This window comes from Peromyscus eremicus, chromosome 15 (assembly GCF_949786415.1).
Source record: "Peromyscus eremicus chromosome 15, PerEre_H2_v1, whole genome shotgun sequence".
Lineage (NCBI taxonomy): Eukaryota > Metazoa > Chordata > Mammalia > Rodentia > Cricetidae > Peromyscus > Peromyscus eremicus.
In genome coordinates, this window is record NC_081431.1 from 56,882,212 (window position 1) to 56,902,242 (window position 20,031).

General features: G+C 51.4%; 1 protein-coding gene across 1 annotated transcript in view; it reads left to right on the forward strand.

The window, feature by feature from the left end:
- Positions 1 to 1,812: 1,812 nt before the first annotated feature.
- The window catches only part of Igfn1 (immunoglobulin like and fibronectin type III domain containing 1), a 30,744-nt gene continuing 12,525 nt past the window's right edge, over positions 1,813 to 20,031 (forward strand). Inside the window, exons 1-12 of the mRNA XM_059280194.1 lie at positions 1,813 to 1,930; positions 3,934 to 3,984; positions 4,396 to 4,518; positions 6,479 to 6,618; positions 8,112 to 8,211; positions 9,491 to 9,535; positions 9,721 to 9,766; positions 10,344 to 10,521; positions 11,407 to 11,520; positions 12,811 to 12,979; positions 14,177 to 14,449; positions 15,174 to 19,820. Coding sequence (XP_059136177.1) covers positions 1,813 to 1,930; positions 3,934 to 3,984; positions 4,396 to 4,518; positions 6,479 to 6,618; positions 8,112 to 8,211; positions 9,491 to 9,535; positions 9,721 to 9,766; positions 10,344 to 10,521; positions 11,407 to 11,520; positions 12,811 to 12,979; positions 14,177 to 14,449; positions 15,174 to 19,820 — 6,004 coding nt within the window. The remainder of the gene's footprint in view (positions 1,931 to 3,933; positions 3,985 to 4,395; positions 4,519 to 6,478; positions 6,619 to 8,111; positions 8,212 to 9,490; positions 9,536 to 9,720; positions 9,767 to 10,343; positions 10,522 to 11,406; positions 11,521 to 12,810; positions 12,980 to 14,176; positions 14,450 to 15,173; positions 19,821 to 20,031) is intronic.

Genomic DNA, 20,031 nt, shown 5'->3' on the forward strand with positions numbered 1-20,031 from the left:
TTACTTATAAATGCCCAGCCTTAGCATGGCTTGTTTCTAGCCAGCCTTCCTTAACTTTAAATTATCCCATCTACCTTTTGCCTCTGGGCTTTTTCCTTTTCTTACTTCTGTAATCTTACTTTCACTCTTATTCTGTGGCTAGCTGTGTGGTTGTGTGGCTGTGTGGCTGTGTGGCTGGCCCCTAGCATCCTTCTGTCCTTGTTCTCTTGCTTTTCCTTCTTTCTTGTTTTCTCTCAGATTTCCCCTTCTATTTATTCTCTCTGCCTGCTAGCCTCACCTATTTCTCTCTCCTGCCTTGCTATTGGCCATTCAGCTCTCTATTAGACCATCGGGTGTTTTAGACAGGCACAGTAACACAGCTTCACAGAGTTAAACAAATGCAACATAAAAGATTGCAACACGTTTTTTGCATCATTAAAAGAAATGTTCCACAGCACAAACAAATGTAACACACCTTAAAATAATATTCCACAACAAAATTTCACCACTGACATCTGTGTATAGAAAAGCCACTGGGAAAGAAAAGGTCAACACTAGATCTGTTGGCTTGAGTGCTAACTGGGAGATTCCTGGGAGGGGCTGGTTACTACATCCTTTCCTTCCTGGCTGCCAGCAACAGGGAAAACTATCCATATCTTGCACAGGGCATCCTGCACAGTTGGAGGTTCTCACTTTCACATGGCTTACTAAATGTTACCGAGTATCATATTTGAGACTAGGCTATGAGGTCAGGGAAATGACTTGACTCATGTTGTTTCTTGGAGGCTCAGACTTCCCTTTTTACTGCGATGAGAGGGATCTAAGTGTGACATAGTGCGTAGGGCAGAAACACCATTAGCATGGCCCCTCTTAAAACACGGGAGGTACAGGTTAGTCTTAGTGAAAACCAACTCATGACCATCTCTGGGCCCCAGAGAAGAGGGCATCATCTCCCTGAGGACCAGCAGCTAAGGGTTCCCTAGTGGGCCATGTTCATAGCCTCTCTCCCACCTTCTACCATAAGCTGGAAGGCTTGGAGGCTCTGGGACTGCGTTCTGGGAGCTAAGACTCTGCATCTGCTTTCTATCTTCCTCCAGTTCCTTCTCCATCAGCCAGGGTAAGCGTTTTTACAACACAAGCTGGATTCTGTCTTCACTCAACAGCCTTCTCCAGATAAGTCAGAATCCTACAGTGGCTTCTAGACCCTACGTGTCCAAACTCAGCTGGGGCTGCCCTTCCCTAGCCTTCTACCCTCGGGCGTACTTGGCTTGCTCTTGAAACTTGTTCACAGTTCGCAATTGGCTGGTCGACATCTTTCTGTCCTATTAGACTTCATGAGAGGAAGACTCGATGTTTGCTTAAACTTGTATACCCAGGGCCTAACAGTACCTGAGTCTGGGGCTTAGCCTTTGAGTTCCACACTTCAGTCTCTCTGGGTCTTGTGACTCACTCTCAAAGTTTGTTGACTGTTTGGTACCACTATGGGATACAATTATCAAAAGGACAGTGGCTTTACGTATCAGTGTGACTTACTGTGTCAAGGGTCCCCTGGGATGAGCTTAACTGACAATTTGAGGCTGAGCTTGATGAAAACGCCCCCACTCAAAGGGATCAGATAAATGAGGCATCCTGGAGCAAATGCACCCTCGGCTGACCCAGCTTAAGACTCTGCAAAACATGAGCGGGACCAGTAGATGCCACAGGACCCTTCCATCTCTGGCCTCCTCCCAAGTTGGTCCCTTTGCCCCGGGGGGCCTTGCCCTGCCAAGCCTGAGCCAGAGGGGGAGGAGATGGGGTGAGTGGGAGGGGCAGAAGAGCAAGCAAGGCGTGGCTATGACCTACATCTGTTCCTGCTCTGCCTGTCCACCGCCAGATGGCTCAGACTCCCTGGTAGCCAGCAGCAGCTGGAAGCAGGGAGGAAGGAGTGTGAGGAGGCTGGTGGGCCATTCAGGTGAGTGGGCACTGTGTACCTGGTTGTCCACCTGGTCCGGGAAGGGTAGGGAGATGCTATGCTGTGCTCTAGCCTTTCTGTGCAGGAAAGAGCAGACTGTCGTCATCAGACAAGCCCCACAGATATCTGGCTGGCTGACCACAGACTGGGGTGCATTTCTAACACCTCTTAGGGGACCCCGGTATCCCTGGAGGAGGGAATTTCAGCGGGTTCTGTCTGAGTGGTTCTGCCCTGGCTCTGATTTTCCAGGCACTGCCTGATGGAGAATATATATGACAACTAAGTTAAAAAAAAAATCTTACTAGCAGTTCAGAGTAGCGACCTCAAGGCCAAAGCAGTTGAGAAGAACTCTATTTGGTTCCTCCTTTCTGTTGAGAAGTTGGGGGAAGCAGGGACCTAGGCTGGTAGAACGGAACAGGTTCTGGGGCAGCAGGTGAGGATGCTATGTCCTGGGAAGAGTTAAGGGAGACACAGCCCGGTCCCGAACTCAGCGTCTGGTTGGGATAGGCTGAAATGGGTGCATTTGTGGATAAGAGTAAGGAGTCTCCCCAAATGTGGGAATAAATCATGAAGGAAAGAATTAATCCCCTTCCCCATCCCCACTAAAGAAGCCCACATCCCTCTGTTCTCTAGACAAATGCGTCTCTCACTGATTCGTCATTGAGTTTGCACTTCTTCTAGATTATTCTTGAAGTAGCATGATACTGGACCCTTGACCACCACAGGCTCCTACTTCTTTGATTCTTTAACTGGACCCACAGGAGGCAGAGGTAAGGGGCTGATATCTGGATTATTCTTGATGTATGTGTGACAAGTAGCCACACAATCTACTAGAGCTAATGGTGATGGTGGTAAGGGTGGTGACTATGCTGTGTCAAGTTCGACCTCCAGTGTGGCTGGGGGCCAGTGTTTCCCCTTATCAGATATTGACCTGAGGGAAATCTTAGGATGTCTGCTCAGCTGAGCCTGCTCGACCAAGTTGTCCTCTCTCCTGTGCACCTTGTGACTCCTTTCAGTGCAGTGGCTGTGGCTTCTGTGTTGCTTGTGACCGCTACAGAACGCCGTTGGCACACTGTGGCATTCCTGCACACAGGGGGGCCAGGGCTGGGCTGTAGAGGGGGTCAGAGGTGCCAGTGAGCGGGCAGTTGTGCAAGAAAGCATATTAGTTGGAGTATGGAATTTGCTCTGTCAGGTGGGACTCTGTATTGATGGCTGGGTTCTTTGGGCAGGAAATACTGTCCCCCAAACAGAACCATTTGGCCGTGCATCAACCTCTCAGAGGTAGGACTGCTGGAGGACTCTTGTAAGTCTCCCTTTAACTCATTCACAGCTCTCATCCTTTCCCAGAGCCAACCCTACTCCTTCTCCTATATGGGCACTAACATGGGTGCAGTAAAAAGAAGTTGAGGGGAGAGGATGGTGGAGGTTCTCGGAAGAAGCAGACACACTCCTGGTCATCTGACATTGTAGTTCAGAGGGAAGTGGGTGGGTTTCTGCTGATCTTATTGGCTTGGGGAGAGAAGAGCTCCAGAGTCATCCCCACAGACCTTGAGATCTGAAGGATTCCACTTTGGTTAAGATAGGAGGTAGAAGGCACCCGGGCTCCAGTAGAAAATCCAAGAGATTGCTAGGGAATTTGCATTCCAAAGTTGAGAGGTCACGGCTGTTGAACAAGTCTCCTGCATGAGTTTGGTCTTACTCTCTGAATGGTAAAGAGCTTGGGTCCTGCCAGGAGGCCAGGTCATACAGTCCCGACACCATGCTTTTCTTTTCTCAGGATCCCCGGGTAGCACCTACTTCTTTCCTGGAAATTGGTCTAGTGGAGCTGTTCTAGGGAATGGCAATAAACTAATCATTTTCATTTGCGGGGTTAGACAAGCTCTTAGGGGCACCATTTGCCCCCAACATCCATCTTAGATTTGGCTGGGACCCCTGGTGGTATGGGAGAGGTGGGCTGACACGTTAACTCGGCCTCTCATGAGGAATTCATCTGCTGCCCTCAGGAGATCAGTTTCCACCCTCAGAGGAGCAAGAAGAGGCTGGAGCTATGGCAGGTAAGAGAGCTGGCTGCCCCTCCGCCCCTCCCTGCTGCTGCTCACGTGGGCAGAAGGCAGGGAGGGGGTCGAACCCAGCGTTCTTGGGGAATGCACCATCTCTGCTCTTCCGGTGTGGCCTTTGAAGCTTGCTGTGCTTTATTGAATCTCCACATGAACTGAACTTCTGCTTCCTGAAGAGTGGCCCTTTCCTACCCTCCTGGTTTTTCTTTAGTGATACATCCAGAGTCATCCCATGGCACACAACCGGAGAGGAATCACCAGATTCCCACTAGAAAGCTTACAGGCATCCTTTAGAGAGAAAGGGCAGGTGGGCAGGACAAGCCTGCCTTGATAGCTAGAGAAATGAGGGGCCTCGTTCCCTGATGGAATGGAAGGAAGATCAAGATGTACTCCTCCTATCCTCTCCAGGAAAAACCCCTAAGAAGTCCTCCATCCCCGGAGTGAGCATCCTGCAGCTGGTGGACGAGATCCCCGAAGGCTGCAGTACACCAGATTTCAAGCAGAAGCCTGTCACCTTGGCTCTACCAGAGGGTGAGACCCTAGTGGATACTGCTGAGGGAGTCATGGCTCCTGCTCTCCCACTCCCCAGAAAGCGCAAGGGAGAAGGCTTGGCCACCAAACCTTTCTGTCCTTCCTATGTCCATGACCTGTGTATCCATCCTTCCTATATTCAAGTGGTGTCTGTCTGCCTGGATCCCTAGCAGGGACAGGAGCTGAGGAGACTGTGGGAAAGGGAGAGAAGAGAGTTCACACTATGCAGGGGAACACGGACTGGCCAACACTAAACAGGGAAGCAGTTCCCCAGGTTCTTTCCTCTGCTTTCCCTGCCTCAAGGTCTTCTACAGGAAGAGGCTATTTAAATATCTCTTCTCCCAGGGTGGAGAGGATGGCCATCAGTAAAATGCCTGCTATACAAGCACAGGCACCTAAGTTTGGATTCCTAGTACCCACATAAAAAGCTGGACACTGAACTGGGCAGTGGTGGTGCATACCTTTAATCCCAGTACTTGGGAGGTGGAGGCCAGCCTAGTCTACAAAGTAACTTCCAGGGCAGCCAGGGCTGTTACATAGAGAAACCTTGTCTGGAGAGAAAGAAAGAAAGAAAGAAAGAAAGAAAGAAAGAAAGAAAGAAAGAAAGAAAGAAAGAAAGGAAGGAAGGAAGGAAGGAAGGAAGGAAGGAAGGAAGGAAGGAAGGAAGGAAGAAAGAAAAAGGCTGGACACAGGGGTGCACACAAGTGTGCCTGTAGTCCCCACACTGGGGAGAAAGAATTAGCAGGATTCCAGGGACTTGTTGGGCAGCCAATCTGTCCAATTGATGAGTTTCAGGTCTTGAGACCCTGTCTCAAAAATTAGGTAGGAGGGCTGGAGAGTTGGCTCAGCAGTTAAGACTACTGGCTGCTCTTCTAGAGGACCGAGGTTTGATTCTCAGTACTCACATATCTGTCTCCAGTTCTAGGAGATCTGACACCTTCTTCTGGCCTTTGAGGGCATCACACAAAAGTGTTGCACAGACATGCATGAAGGCAAAGCACCCATGCCCATAAAAGTGAAGGAAAAACATAAAAAAAAAAATGTGGAGTGTGAACAAAGAAGATACCCGACTTCTGGTCTCTAGACACACATACATATGTACATACACATGAGTGTGCCTGCATACACACACACACACACACACACACACACACACACACACACACTCCTACCTTTTCTTCCAATCTTGCCCTAAAGAGCCACATGTTTAGTGGCTCACAGGCTAGCTCAGGAGTGCCGTTTTAAAAACCACACACAGGAGCCCCCAGGGAAGTGGTGTTCCTCCCCTGGAAATGATCCCTGCCATAAATTTTAGTTAACATTCTGGTATAAGAAAAACAATGGTATGATGTTTTACTTTTCTAAATATGAAACAAGGTCATGAGACACAAGGGAAAGCCCTGGGACCTTCAGATTCTTCTGCTGAGATGTCCCTGGCAGGAGGCAGGTGGGCTCTGTGAGGGTCAAGTAGCTCCCACGCCATCATGCCCTGCATGGAACTGCGGGTCTTCTCTGAGGCTGGAGTCCTATGTCTCAGGACCAGTTCCTTTAAGTACCAGCAGCCATTGCTTTCCAAGATCTCCCTAGATGAGAGGAACTGAAGTCACAAATTGTCACACACTTCCTTGGTTTGGGAGAGACCTTAGCCTCCTAATGCACCCACTCTCAGAGAAATCTGCCTCCGACTCCTACCCTGCTTACCTCCACAACCACAGATGGCACACCACATCTTTCTCCTGGGGACACCATGCCCCTGCATGGTTGACCTCAGGCCAGCACTGCTTCTGGGTACCTGGAAACTTTCCACCTGACATGATGAGTCCCAAGTCAAGGGGCTCAAAGTCAGGTACTTCTTTTGGGAGAGAGAGCCGGGATGCCTACCCCAGGGATGATGATGTAAGTTTAAATCTAAATGACATCTATTGCCACTCTACCCCCAAGCTCCTTCTTCCTGCCACAGGAAAGAATGCCATCTTTCGGGCGGTGGTCTGTGGGGAGCCCAGACCCGAAGTGTACTGGCAGAGCACCAAAGGAGACCTCAGCAGCTCCAGCAAGTACCAGATCTCCTCTGCTCCTGGCAGCAAGGAGCATGTGCTGCAGGTGAGCGTTGTTGCCATTTCTCCCTGGGGCTCATGGGTCTCTTCTTAGTCCCTTAAATTCTTAAGGTCATCAGTCCCCAGGGGAGGAAGAGATAGTTCCACAGTTGGGTCTATTCAGCTTCAATCCGTGGTTCAAGGTCTCCTGAGCCAGGAGATGCCCTGGTAGGTTTGATGAAACCTTTGTGAACATACCTGGACCACTGCTGGGTCACAGTCCCAGGCCCATCACCTTGGCTTCAGAAAGCTACTTACTTGTCTCTTTCTACCTCTATTTCCTCACCTATGGAATAGCATAATTAGAGTACATGCTCTATGGAGTATTAAAAATTAAATGTTCATATGAAGTGTCCCAACCTTGAACTGAGCACAGACAGCCCTTGACTTATCATAGTCCCACTTGCAAGTTTTGATCCTTGGTGGAAAAGCAATGTGCAGAAACCACAGAAACCAAATTAATTTTTCAGTCTGATCTTTTCATGGGTGAGAAATATGTAGGTGTGAGTCACTCACCCTGAGCAATGGCAGCAGCCTGCAGCCTACGTCGGTCAGAGGATAACTGTATTATTATTATTATTATTATTATATTATTATTGTTTTGGTTTTTCGAGACAGAGTTTCTCTGTGTAGTTTTGGTTCCTATTCTGGATCTCACTCTGAAGACCAGGCTGGCCTCGAACTCACAGAGATCCTCCTGACTCTGCCTCCCAAGTGCTGGGATTAAAGGCGTGCACCATCACTGCCCGGCCGGATAACTGTATTCTATAGCATATGGTATTCCCGAATTACATGAGGCATTGAACTCCCTTTTATAAAATGGGCTTAATCATCTTACCCAAGAGCAGGCTCGTGGAAATGCTGTCTCACATTAAGGCAGGCAAGGTTAGGACAAAATCTCGTAGGTTCACAGTACTAAACGAATTTTCAATTGATAATATTTTCAGCTTACAGGAGGTGTACTGGAATATATCTGTCATGTCACCAGACAAACAATACCTGCCTTCTCAATCAATTAGGGTTAATATTAGTAATGTTGTAGACACTAACCGTGGAACACTTACAAGTGTCAGGTCCTGGACCAAACATTTATTACAGAGGACATGAGTTAATCCTGACCATTCACTGCTTTTTGAGTTATTATTATTATCCCCATCTCATAAGCCAAGAAATTAAAATTTATAGGGGTCAGGGAACTTGCCCAAGGTCCCGTAGCTAGTAATGCATGGCAGAGATGGTCTCCAGTGCCAGGTTCATCTGACCCCTCCCCACCCAGAGTAAGCTCTTTCTGAGACCCATATAGCCTCCAGTGGCAAGAACATCCATCTTCTGCTCCGATCCAGAATTTGTTCTGATGTCTGCATTTCTTGATAAAGACTGTGAGCTTCATGGGGAAAGAGCCCATGCCTGTGCCTCGTCATACTTCCAACCCACAACTGTGTGTAGTGCATGGAAGAAGGGAGTGTTAGCCCTGTTTCCCTGCCCTTGGCTTCTCCACAGATCAACAAGCTGACTGGAGAGGACTCGGATCTGTACCGCTGCACTGCAGTGAATGCCTTCGGGGAAGCCACGTGCTCAGTGAGGCTCACTGTCATCGAAGGTGGGCTTGTCCCGTGAGCCCATCAGTGCACAGGGCATCGGCTTTCTGTAGAGAACACCCTCAGAGGACCCACAGGGCGGCAGGAGGGGAGGGAGGACCCAGAGGCTGTACTTCCGTCTCTTGCAGGGGCCCTGGCTCCACCCAGTGGTGCTCAGTTTGCCTGTGCCCGGTAAGGCACACTTCAGCCACACCCTGTGGCTGTTGCTCTAAATGGGCCCAGGCTCCAGGTGTTGGTTTCTAGTCTTCGGCTAAGTCGTTTTCTTTTCCCTCCCGGGTCTCAGTTTACCCACTCTACAACAGATATTTTGTACAGGTTTACATTAGACTTTTTTTTTTTTTTTTTTTTTTTTTTTTTTTTTCCGGTTTGCACAGTGTTTGAAGATCTTCACATTTTTAGTCTGTAATGATTGGAAGGTTGATACCTCTCGAGGAAGCAAACCTAGTCTCTCAAGTAAGCTGACACATTCATCTCGCCTCTAAGTGCCAGAAAATCCTAAGAGAAGTCCAAGAAATAAAGATACCGAATTACTTCACATAGTAGGAAATTCTGAGATGAAAGTCCAGGGCTCATTCTACAGCTCTGGCTGTCACAGGAGAGCAAGCTCTTCTGGTCTCAGCAGGCTGGCTGGTCACTGCAGAGGCAAACTTAATCCACACTGGAGCGAGAGGAGAGGGAAAGGGGAGCCCCCGGGGAGACACCTGCCTCTCTCATCAAAGAAGCAAAAGCTGAAAACTCCTAAAACCTGGGAGCTTTTGTGTGCGTGCCATTGGCTAGCACTATGTCACGTGATAGCTGCTATTTGCTAGAGGGAGGAAGTGTGTGTGTATTGAGTTTCCCCAGACTCTCCATTGGAAGCACATGACAAAGAAGAGGATTATGAATGACTGAGGGAATAATCAAAAAGCAGAATCTGATGTGTTTGGCAGTTCGGGCCCCATCATCTGAACTGGCAACTGTCAGATGCTCTTTGGATGCCCTTGAGTTTGCTATGGTTGTCAGTGGCCACTTCCCTTATCCCTGCCACTTCCCTGTAGACATGTGAGTGAGTCTCCCCATCATGCAATGATGCTCATGGTAAAGCTTTGAGGTATCAAAGCTCATGGAAGACCCTCCCACTCATCTCCGCCTTTCGCTTGGATGTTGTGTCTTAAAGGATAGAACAGGTGGGAAGGCCAGGGCTCTGGGACTTGGTCCAGTTCCCAGAGGACCATCCAAGTATCTTGCTTCTTTCCCTGTCTGTGCACACCACCTCTCTCCTCTCCTCCTTGGATGGTCCAGTGGGTTTTCGGAAGAACCGAAAAAGGCAAAAGGAACCTCAGGAGGGTATGTAGATTGGTCAGAACACCCCTCTGGGGCCTTTGCATGTTGCTCCCTGCCTAGTATAACCATGCACACCTTGTGGGCATTATTAATTTATGGAAAAATGAAAACTCGCATCAGCAGCCCTGGACCATGTAGCCTTGCTTCAGACCCTACCGGGGATTCAAGACTTACTCCTTGTTTTCTAGACCTCAGGACAGAGCTGAAGGACTTTCGGAAGATGCTGAAAAAGAGGTGGGTCTGGGACTGTCTGGAGGATTTTGGAAGCTCACATGGTGCTCACCTCTGCTCCTTCCGTAAACAAACTGGGCTCACCCTCCACTTCTGATAAAAGGAAGGAGCCAGACTGCCGCTAGTAGAAGGGAGGACTGAAGAGCACAGAACTGGGCATCCCGGATGAACTGGACATCCGGATCTGGCCACTTCAAAGCTTTATACCCGAGTCAGTCTTCTTTCCCCCCAGTCCTGTTTGCAAAATGGGAGAGCCCGCTTACCCAGTGATTTAAAAATATGCATTAAAGCAACAGAACACTTCAGTCCTAACTTTACTGCCACCCAAAGACATCCTACTCAGAAATCAATATCACTAGTTGTTAGGAGGCCCGAGTCTCCTCCAAGCCGAAGCCACAGGGTAAGGCTTGCCTCATCCAATGTCTAGGTCCTTCCACTTGAGATCATGGTCCACCCCAGAGATCTCAGCCTCTGTGCCTGCTCTTCCAGTACGCATAGGACAGCTTCCCTAGACCACCAGGGTCAGCTGGTCCATACATGGGACTCCTCTGGCCTCTGACCGACCAACCTTGATCCCCAGGACCCCACCTCCCGCCCCTGATAAAAAGATGGAGTCTGCACAGGTGTGGCAGCTGCTCATGACTGCGGACCGTAAGGACTATGAGAAGATCTGTATGCAGTATGGCATCGTCGACTTCCGGGGCATGCTGCGCAAGCTGCAGGAGATGAAGAAGGAACAGGAGGACAGAATGGCACAGGTATTCTGGCCCTGCTCCCACCCCCTAGTTGGAGCACAAGGCCTGGAGGGGCCCCACATACCTACCCAGAGCTGGCTTTGGAAAACCCAATATGGTGGACAGTCTACCTCCATCTAGCCCCGCTGAGAGGTTCTGCTAAGGATCCAGCCTTCTGAGCTTGCTCTGGGTTTTAATACCTGGGCCTGAATCTTACTGAACTCTGGACTTCAGAAAATTAGGGCTCCAGTGTCTTGATGTCCTCATATGTATAACAGGTTTATAGCAAAATCTACTTTGTAGGGTTGAGAGGATAAATAAGAGGATGTGCTTACAGCAATTAGCCTAACACATAGTAAGGTCTAGTGACTGTCCCCTGTCATCTCTGTCAACGTCATTATTGTTAGACTTGGGGCCTGATTCCTTGGGGATTCTAATACTCTGATTCCAGCATCTTAAAAACTACACGGGAAGTTCCTTCTTGTGTCTAACTTGACATAAGTCTGCCTTTTCCTTCTGGGATTGGAAAACAACCTATTTTCATTAGTCTGAAAGTGGCATTTTGAAGGTAGCTTCTCCGGCCTCCCAGCTAGGGCTTTTCTTTCAATCATTCTTACCCATATCAACACGTGGCCTAGCACACAGCTTTGCCTAGAGATGTTCACCTAATGTTCATCAGCAGGTGGGACAGATGAATGGACACCCAGAGCCCTCTCTTTTTGTCCTTCATCACCTGACTTTTTTATCTTTGAATTTTCTTTCTTGAGGGTTTAAGTATCCTCACTTGAGAACCCCATAAACCCCTGTTCTTCAGGTACATTGCAGGGCTGAGACCAGATCCTGCAAAGATTTGGAGTGCCCCAGAGAAACTGCTTTGGGGTCCCTCTCATGGGTTTGTCTGCCCTCTAGTACGTCAACGCCATTGACAACTTGAGACACATCAGGGTCACCAAGGAAGGGGTCGCCACGTTTGACCTGGAGCTGGATCTCAAGGACCTTGAGAGCAAGATTTACCTGTACAAGGTGAGGCCAGAGGACCTGATGGGGGCTGTGGGTCCTGGGGGGGAAAATGATGGACCCCATGGAACTATCTAGAACACCCAGGTGGTAAGCACTCACCCATGGGGTTCCCAGTTGGAGTTAGGTCACACCCTGTGGTGGGCAGTCTCCAGACACCTCTCACCTCTCCTTGAGCTGGGTCTGTTACTCTATATAGCGTCTGATGCAGAGCAGGATCAGAACAGAGTTCTGAATGCATGCCCTCCATGTGAGGCCATGACAGGTATGTGGGACTGGGGCCGGCAAAGCATATACTTCTTCTGCAGCCAAATTCACCCTGGCTCCATCACCTCAGACCAGGCATCTTTCCTGAGCCTCAGTCTCCTCATCTATGAAGTGAAGGATCAGAAGAGCTACCTCATAGAATACTGCAATGCCTAAATGACACTGTGCATGCTTGTCTGTCCGTGGCCTGGCACCCCCCACCTGTCTCTCCTCCTCCTTGCTGCTCTGTCCCTGCTCCTTGGCCTTGTTCCTGCTCCTTCTCTGTCGCCACCAGCTGTGCCTAGCGCACTCACCTCTGACATCCGTGTGGTTAGTCCCCTCATCCCCCCGAGTGCATCTGCTGTGCTCCCAGGTCCTCCCTGGTGCTTCTGAGCCCCTTCCTGCTTTGTCTCTTAGTTCTGTTTTTCCAGATACAAATCACTTATTTATGGTGCTCACTACTTGTCTTCCTCTCCCATCGGTGGGAGTCTTTGTTCCTTTTATTGTAATGTCTCAAGTACCTGAAATAATGCCTGGCACAGAGCGTTAAAAGTGTTAGCTATTGTTAATTATCAGCTAGTAGGAAATCTATGTATGGCTTAGCAAGGATGAGCGTACGTATAAACTGGCTATGTTTTGTGCAGCCCGGAGGACATTCTCCAAACACTCCCCTTGGTGGATGAAAGAGCTGGTCCCAGGTCATAGGGTCACCTCTCCTGCTAACACACAGGGCTGTAGAGCAACTCTCTTCCCAGCAATCTGGATTAGCCATCTTAGATGTCTTGCATAAACTGCATAGATTTTTTTTTCCCCTCGTAGAAAGAGGTCTGGACATTCTTAGAACATACATGTCTACCTACCTCATGACCCATGCACCTATATCCAGGCTCTGCTCTCTGCCCTGATCCCACAACCCCCACATGGTTCTAGGACCATGTTGTCTTTGACCCTGAGCCAGTAGAGAAAACTGTTGGCGGTAGCCAGAGTGAGGCTAGGCTACGAGGCTCTTTGGACCCACGGATGCCCTGAACCATCCTTTTCTGGCTTCAGGATGGTGAGATGATCCCCTATGGCTTTGATAACCAGACCAAGCACTGTCTGAGACGGCTGGGGAAACGCTACCACTTCCTGATCCAGGACCTGCGGCCCGAGGATGCTGGCCTTTACCAGGTCATGGTGGAGGATGCTGTGGTCTTCTCCACAGAGCTGGAGGCCAGCAGTGAGTGTTATTTGCCACAGAAATTTGCATAGAGGAGAGGAGAAGGTCCATGCTGGTGCTATGGAAGGGGATACATATGACATGGCTGCATTGCTAGGGCAACTGGAAAGAGAGATGCACCCAGATATGTCTGCTTTGGTACCCGGCTGGGCTTGACAGAATGTGTCAAGGATACAGGCTTACACGACATTCTCCTGCCCATAGACCTTCCGTCGCAGCTGAATATTTTCAAATCCGACCCAGACCATGGCCTTTTGTGATAACATTACCCCTTACGATAAATGTCCTCCTCTCCCACAACTCCCGAGCAAGGATTTCCACCTGGGCTCGCCAGGCCTGTGCAGCTCAGGCCTCTTCCATTCCTGCTTCTTGCGTTCCTTCCCCCACCTGAGAGTGTCCCTCCTTAAACTCCACCCTGTGCCCAGGAGGTCCTGTGTTTCCATCATTTATAGAGCACCTGACCAGGAGCCTCTTGGAAAGACAAGGGGAGGCCTGAGGAGGAAGCTCTGGGCAGGACACAAAGAACAGGGCTGAACCCAGGCTGAAGAATAAGAGAAGGGCATCCAGCAGGTCTGGGGTGTTAGGATGGGCTTCAAAAGCCCAGTAACAATGTGCCACAGGTAGAAGAGCATGGGCTTGGGAGCAGTCACCTCTTAGCTGCCAGGATGGGACAAGTCATTTTTTTTTTATTTTGGGGGCCTAGCTCATTCTAGGCAAATGCCAGTCCCTCAGATCTTCATTCTATTTTGAGACAGGATCTCTCTCAAGCTGTCCAGGCTAGTCACAAACCCACTACGCTACAGGCTGGCCTTGAACTGGTAGTTCTTCTGCCTCAGCTTCCCTAGTGGCTGGGATTATCAGTGAATAACACTCTATTAGTGACTAACCTAGGTTGATAAATGTCTTAAGCCTCAGTCTCCTCATTTGTAAAAAGGGAATTTAAGATCACTCAGTGACAATAATACGATCACGACCCCACATTTTATGTGTGTATGAGGGTGTGGGGGGGGTACTGATGCCTTCAGTAAGGACCTGGTGGTGGTTTCAGAAGCTGGGGTAAGGGGTAGCCCAGCCGAGGTGACAGGAAGACTGTGGCAAACTGGGGTGAACTAGGTTTCTTAATTCCTAGCGCTGGTGCTCAGACCTCTCTGTGTCATGCTGCAAAGTTGATGTCTCCCTTTCCTGTTTCCACGGCAGCCATCCCCCCCAGAGTGGTGGTCCCGTTGGCAGAGACCCGCTGTGAGGAACAGGGGGACGCAGTCTTTGAATGCACACTCTCCAATCCTTGTCCTAATGCTACCTGGCATTTCCAGCACCGAACACTGAGGCTCGGTGACAGATACGAAGTTTCTGTGTCCCCTGATGGGCTGACCCACCGGCTGGTTGTGAAGGGGGCCAGTTGCTCAGATATGGGCCTCTACTCCCTGAACGCTGGACTCCATGCCTCCAGTGCCTGGCTGGTGGTTGAAGGTGGGTGGCCACACTTCTGAATCCCCCTGCCTTTCCCAAGACAAGGTCTCAGAGTGCAGATAGGGAGCCTCCTCTGCTTCATCATTTGCTTCTATATGCTTTTCTCACTAGACAGAATGAGGATGGCTCCTTAGATTAATTCTTGAGCTAGTGCAATACAGCCTCTTTGCGGCCAGCCAAGCCCAGCTCTGTGTGTACACCGTTAGATCTCTTATGGTTACTCTGGGGCCTCAGGTCCAGGAGCACCCCCAAGACTTGGGGTAGGGCTTGTGACAGTGATCCAATTTTGATGTGAATGAGGAACCCCTGGGCTGGACCGGGAAATACTCTAATCCTCCCAAGCATTGGCATCCAGGAGCAACACGATCCAGGAAACTGTGAATTGTTCATGGGTGAGGCAGACAAGTGGGTCTTCTAAAACCCACAACAGCTTGATAAGTTCATAACTTTGACACATGAGTGTATGTGTCAAAACCACACGACCCATGTGGCAGGAGAGGGTGGCCTGTAGATACAGGCCTGGGGGAGGAGGTGATGGGATGTTACCTACCAATGTGCCGGGGCGTCCTTGTTTCTTCCTCCAATGGGCAGCTTCTCCGCTGGGGAGGGGGAGGGCTAGGCAAGGCAGCCATGTTAGACAGCTGCCTTGCTCTCCTTTAACAAGGTCTTTTCTCTTGTCTCTCTATGGGCTAATGACCTCGGTGTAATTAACGCCTTGCCGAAGACGGGAAGGATAAAGTTCCTCAGACCACAGATACTGAGCACCGACTACAAACTCCAGAAGCCCTGGCCTCAGAAGCAGAAGACTCCTGGGGCATCAGCGGCAAGGGAGGGCAATCCAGAGAGCAGGGCTCCCTCAAGGAGACCAGAGGGGCGCAGCTCACAGCAGGCCCAGACAGGGGTGCCTTTGACGAGCATGGCTATTCCGTGGTGGGGGGTGAAGGATCAGCTAATTCAGCCTGGGGCCCCAGGCAGAACAAAAAGGGCTTTCTGGGAGGAGAGCAAGGCAGGGTCACGCTTCCGGGAGACAGCCAGGCCCACAGAGAGGGAGACTGTGGTGGGAGCCTTCCTGGGAGACCTCAGCTCCAGGGAGGGGACACAGAATCAGATTTGGGCTTTGTGGAAAGACAAGGTCATAGCAGAGCGGGGGCAGCAGGAGGTTGGAAGGCTGGCTCCAGCCACCATCAGGATGGAAGACTTGAGAGCCACAGAGAAGGAAAGGAACCCAGAGAGGGCCGTGGCAGTGAACTGGACAGACATGGCCCGGGACAACTCCGTGACCCTCGCTTGGGAGCTGGGGCAGGGCAGAGGGTGCTGTGGGGATCCCAGTCTGATGCTGAGGGGTTTCAACTGAAAAATGAAGGGACAGAAACGTGGGGTGATCTTATGGATGAGATGGAAGGAAGGGGTGACCTGAGCAGAGAGAGGGAAGCAGGGACAGGGTGGGCTAATGGGGCCTGCCTGGGGGAAGCCAGAGGCTGCAATGAGGCAGGAAGTCCTTGCATCCCCGAGTTTCCTAGAGGAAGAGGTCACAGCCTCGAGGTAGGCATGGACCCTGAGTGCTGGGGCACTCAGGCAGGTGGAGATGCTGGCCATGGAGAAGCTGGGATGTACTGGGAGGCAGGGGCATATCCAGGACAGACATCAACTAGCAATGACACCCAGAAACCATCGCTATCTGGAGGCAGGAAACTTCTGGGGTGCAGGAGTTCTGAGGCCAAAGCTGAGCACTCTTTGCAAGGGGCAGGTAGCCATGGCATTGTGGGGAGGGGCTACGAAACTGTCCCTGAAGGCCTGGAAGATCCCAGGGACTGGAAAGGTGGCCTAGAAGAACTCCAGGGAAGGGATGGCCAAGGCCAGGCTGGAGCCTTGGGCAGGTCGGAGGACGGCTCTCGAAGTCTCCATTTTCCTCAGAGCTGGACAGTGGGGCAAAGGGAAGCAGGAGATCCAGGCAGAACAGAGTGTGAAATCTTGGGTCCTCAGGATGACACGTGGTCCAATCTCAGAAACACTGGGGCCCAATTTGTGCCTGGAGTGCTTGGGTCTGGTGGGAAGGAAGGGAGCATGGATGGTTCCCAAGTAGGTAGACTGATGGTGTCTAGTCAGAGGGTAGATGCCAGAAACAACAGGCTAGTGCCCTCTCCGGGCCTGGGTGTCCAGGGCTCCGGGGGTACACTAGGAGATATGGCAGGATTAAGAGACCCAGGGTCGGTAGGATCTGAACCAGACTTCAGGAATGGGTCAGGGAGGTCTAGAGAAAAAGGGTCCAGAGGAGGAATGGACTACAAGGGTGGCTTAGGAGGTCCAGGGTGGGTGGAGTCTAGGTATGAGGAGGGTTCCAGGTGCTCTGAAGGGACGGGTTCTAGAAATAGAGTTACTTATCATGATGGCTCAGAGGTGCCAGAAGGAACAGGGTCGGGTCTTGGTACTGGTTGCAGAACCACCTGTGGGGCGCCCGTGGAGACAGATGCTGGGGAATGGGGTACTTACAGGCATGACTCCGGGGTGTCCGGGGGATTGTGGTCTGGAAGCAAAGGTCAGGGTGGTTCTCCAGGAAAGGTGTCTGGGAGAGACACCAGCCTCAGAAATGGATCAGGTGGCCTTCACGGGATGCCCATTCATGAAGCTCAGCGCTGGGCCGTATTTCAAGGCCAGGGTCAAACAGGCCCTGGTGGGAAACACTACTCTGATGGTGACTTAGGGAATCCTGAGATGATGGGATCTGTGGGTGGGGATGGCATGAAGGCCTCTGGAGCAGTAGGAAACGTTGGGGACAGACATATGGAAACAGAACCAGGGAACTCTGGAAGAATACGTTCTCGGGGTCACACTGGAGGTTATGAGGGCTTCAGAGTCCTGGGGGCCTTTAGCGAGGGAGACTTTGAAGATGGCACTGGGGTTCCATTACCCATGGGGCCAGGATCTCTGGGGAGAGGGGACAAGGAAGGTGATGGAGAAAGGTTCCTTGGTGCCAGGACCTCTGGAGCTGGAACTGGGAATTTGGACAAAGCCAGGCACCCTGAGGCGCTGTCTCCTCATGATGAGGCTGGTTCCCAAGGCCACTGGGCTCACAGATCTGGACATGCGTTAGGTTACAGGGATGGATCTGGAATTCCAGAGCCCCGGGGAATTGGGGACAAAGCAGCTTATGGAGATGGGCCAAGGGGTCCTGGGTCTGAGAGAACAGGGTCAAGGGGTCCTGGGTCTGAGAGAACAGGGTCAAGGGGTCCTGGGTCTGAGAGAACAGGGTCAAAGGGTCCTGGGTCTGAGAGAACAGGGCCAAGGGGTCCTGGGTCTGAGAGAACAGGGTCAAGGGGTCCTGGGTCTGAGAGAACAGGGCCAGATAGTGAGACAGTATGTAGAGAAGGCTCAGGAGGCCTCAGAGGAATGGGACCAGAGGGTGAGGCAAGTTATACAAATGCAGCTGGGGGCTCTGGGGCCATGGGATCAGGGTGCAGGGTAGATTCTAGGAATGATATTGGGTGTTCTGGAGTTATGGGATCCGGGAGTGAGGCAGGTTATAAGAATGACATCCAGGGCCATAGGGTGAGGGAATTAGGGAATAAAGCAGGTCACAAGAATGGTTTAGGAGCCTCTGACATTATTTCATTAAGGGATGAGGCCAGTTATCAAGGTGGTTTAGAGCATTCTGGAGACATTTTGCCATGGAATGAGTCAGGTTCCAGGGATGGCTTGGGGGAAACAGGACGAATGGACTCCGGGAATGAGGAGGTTGGTTATAGGGGAAGCTCAATGGGGCCTGGGAAAAGGGGGTCAGAGAGTAAAAGGCACCATGCAGATGGTTCAGGAAGGCAAGGAGGACCAGGGTCACTGGCTGCACCCAGAGAACATGAATCCATGGGTCTTGGGTCAGGATCCCCGGCAGCAGCAGAGGTAGACACAAGCTCCAAGGATGGCAGAGGAACGGGGCCTGCAGCTGAGACAAGGTCTGGGGTGGGCTCTGGGATGGCTGGGATACCGGACCCTACAGGTGGTATAGCACACAGGGACCGTGCTATGGGCCACGGGGAGCTGGGGCCACCAGGAGGGCCACATATCTTTTCAGGTGGCCAGGGTGTCAAGAACAGTCTTGGGGGCTGTGGACCCTCGGGAATCCCTGAAGCCTTGGGGGCTATGGGTTCTGTGAGGAAATCAGGTATCAGGGAATGGAAAGATGGTTCTGGGTTCCCAGGGTCCCCTAGGGACAGTGGGACTCCCAGTGGGGAGGGAGGATCTGTAGACCAAGCGGGAGCTGTGGGGACTTCCAGGCTTCTTGATGGTAGGGGGACAGCGGGCGGTGAGGGTGGGTCTGGGGTAGCTGCTCTGGAGTCAGGAAATGATTGGGACTTTAGTCAGTCAGGGTTGGGGACAACAGGCAGGGGTAGAGTGGCTGGCCAGGGGGAAGGGACACCTCAGGAATGTGGAGACTCCCTGAAAGGCAGGAGGGAAGCAGGTTCTGGGAGCTTGTCAGGAGCAGCTGGTCAGGTGACAGAGAGCGGTTCTACACCAGGGAGAGAGACCAAGTCAATGTCAGGACGGGACAGTGGGCAGGATATGAGCCACACTCGGCCTCCAGGCTGGGAAGACCAGGTTCGAGGCGGCTTCAGGGCTTCTAGCTCAATGGGGGAGAATGATGCCATTTTCAGACAAGCCCAGGAAGGGCAAAGAGCCTCTAAGGGCAGGGGCTCTGTGACAGGCCAAGAGGCTGCCGGTGAATGGCAAGGTCCATGCTCCTCGGAGAGCAGAGACTCGGGTTTTAGAAGGGGCGGGGCTGGCTTGACAGAGGACTCAAGTGTCCGTGGCAGAAGGAATTCCACTATGCGTGGAGATGGTGCCACTTCAAAACCCCAGGAACCCCAGGATGAATTAGATAGTCCATTAGGCAGAAGGGACTTCAGAAGTGTATCGGGAGGAATCCAGGAACCAGGTTTTCAACTAGAGGCGGGGCAGGGAGATCAAAGAGGGTCTCTTCAGGAGTGGGGATCCTGGGAGGCTAAGACTGACAAAGTCCGAGGATCTGGGGCCTCAGAGAAGTATGAAGGGCAGGGAAGGAAAGGCCCTGGCTGGTCAGGCAGGAAGCCTGGTCCCTATGGAAGCAAGTATCAGCCACAGTTTGGGACTGAAGTTGGATCCGCCAAGAGAGGGGCTACAGAGAGGGCCGGAGGTCTGGGGCATTGGACGAGCAGTGAGGACAGAGGGTCTCTGAGAGAATCTTGGAGTGAAGATGGGAGGCAAGACCCCCACAGGCATCTTGACAGCAGGAGAGATACCCAAGAGGGAAGGCCAGATGTCTGTGGCCAGGGACAAGATGCTACCCAGAGCCCCAGATCCAGATACAAGCCTGGCCCTGGCTCTTCTGCGGAGGCCCGAGGTAGGTACTCCAGCTGCTGGCTCCCTTAGGGTGGAGCCAGAGGGTAAGGTCGCTGGATACTGGGGTGCCCACATGCTATTTCTACCTTTAGCACGGGAACTCATCCCTACCAGTGCCTCTGTTTTCTAGAATCCCTTGCAAATTCAGGGAGGAGCCTCTCCTTTTCCGTCCCCGGGGTTGCAAGCTGTGTGAAACTCAAACATCTGCTGGA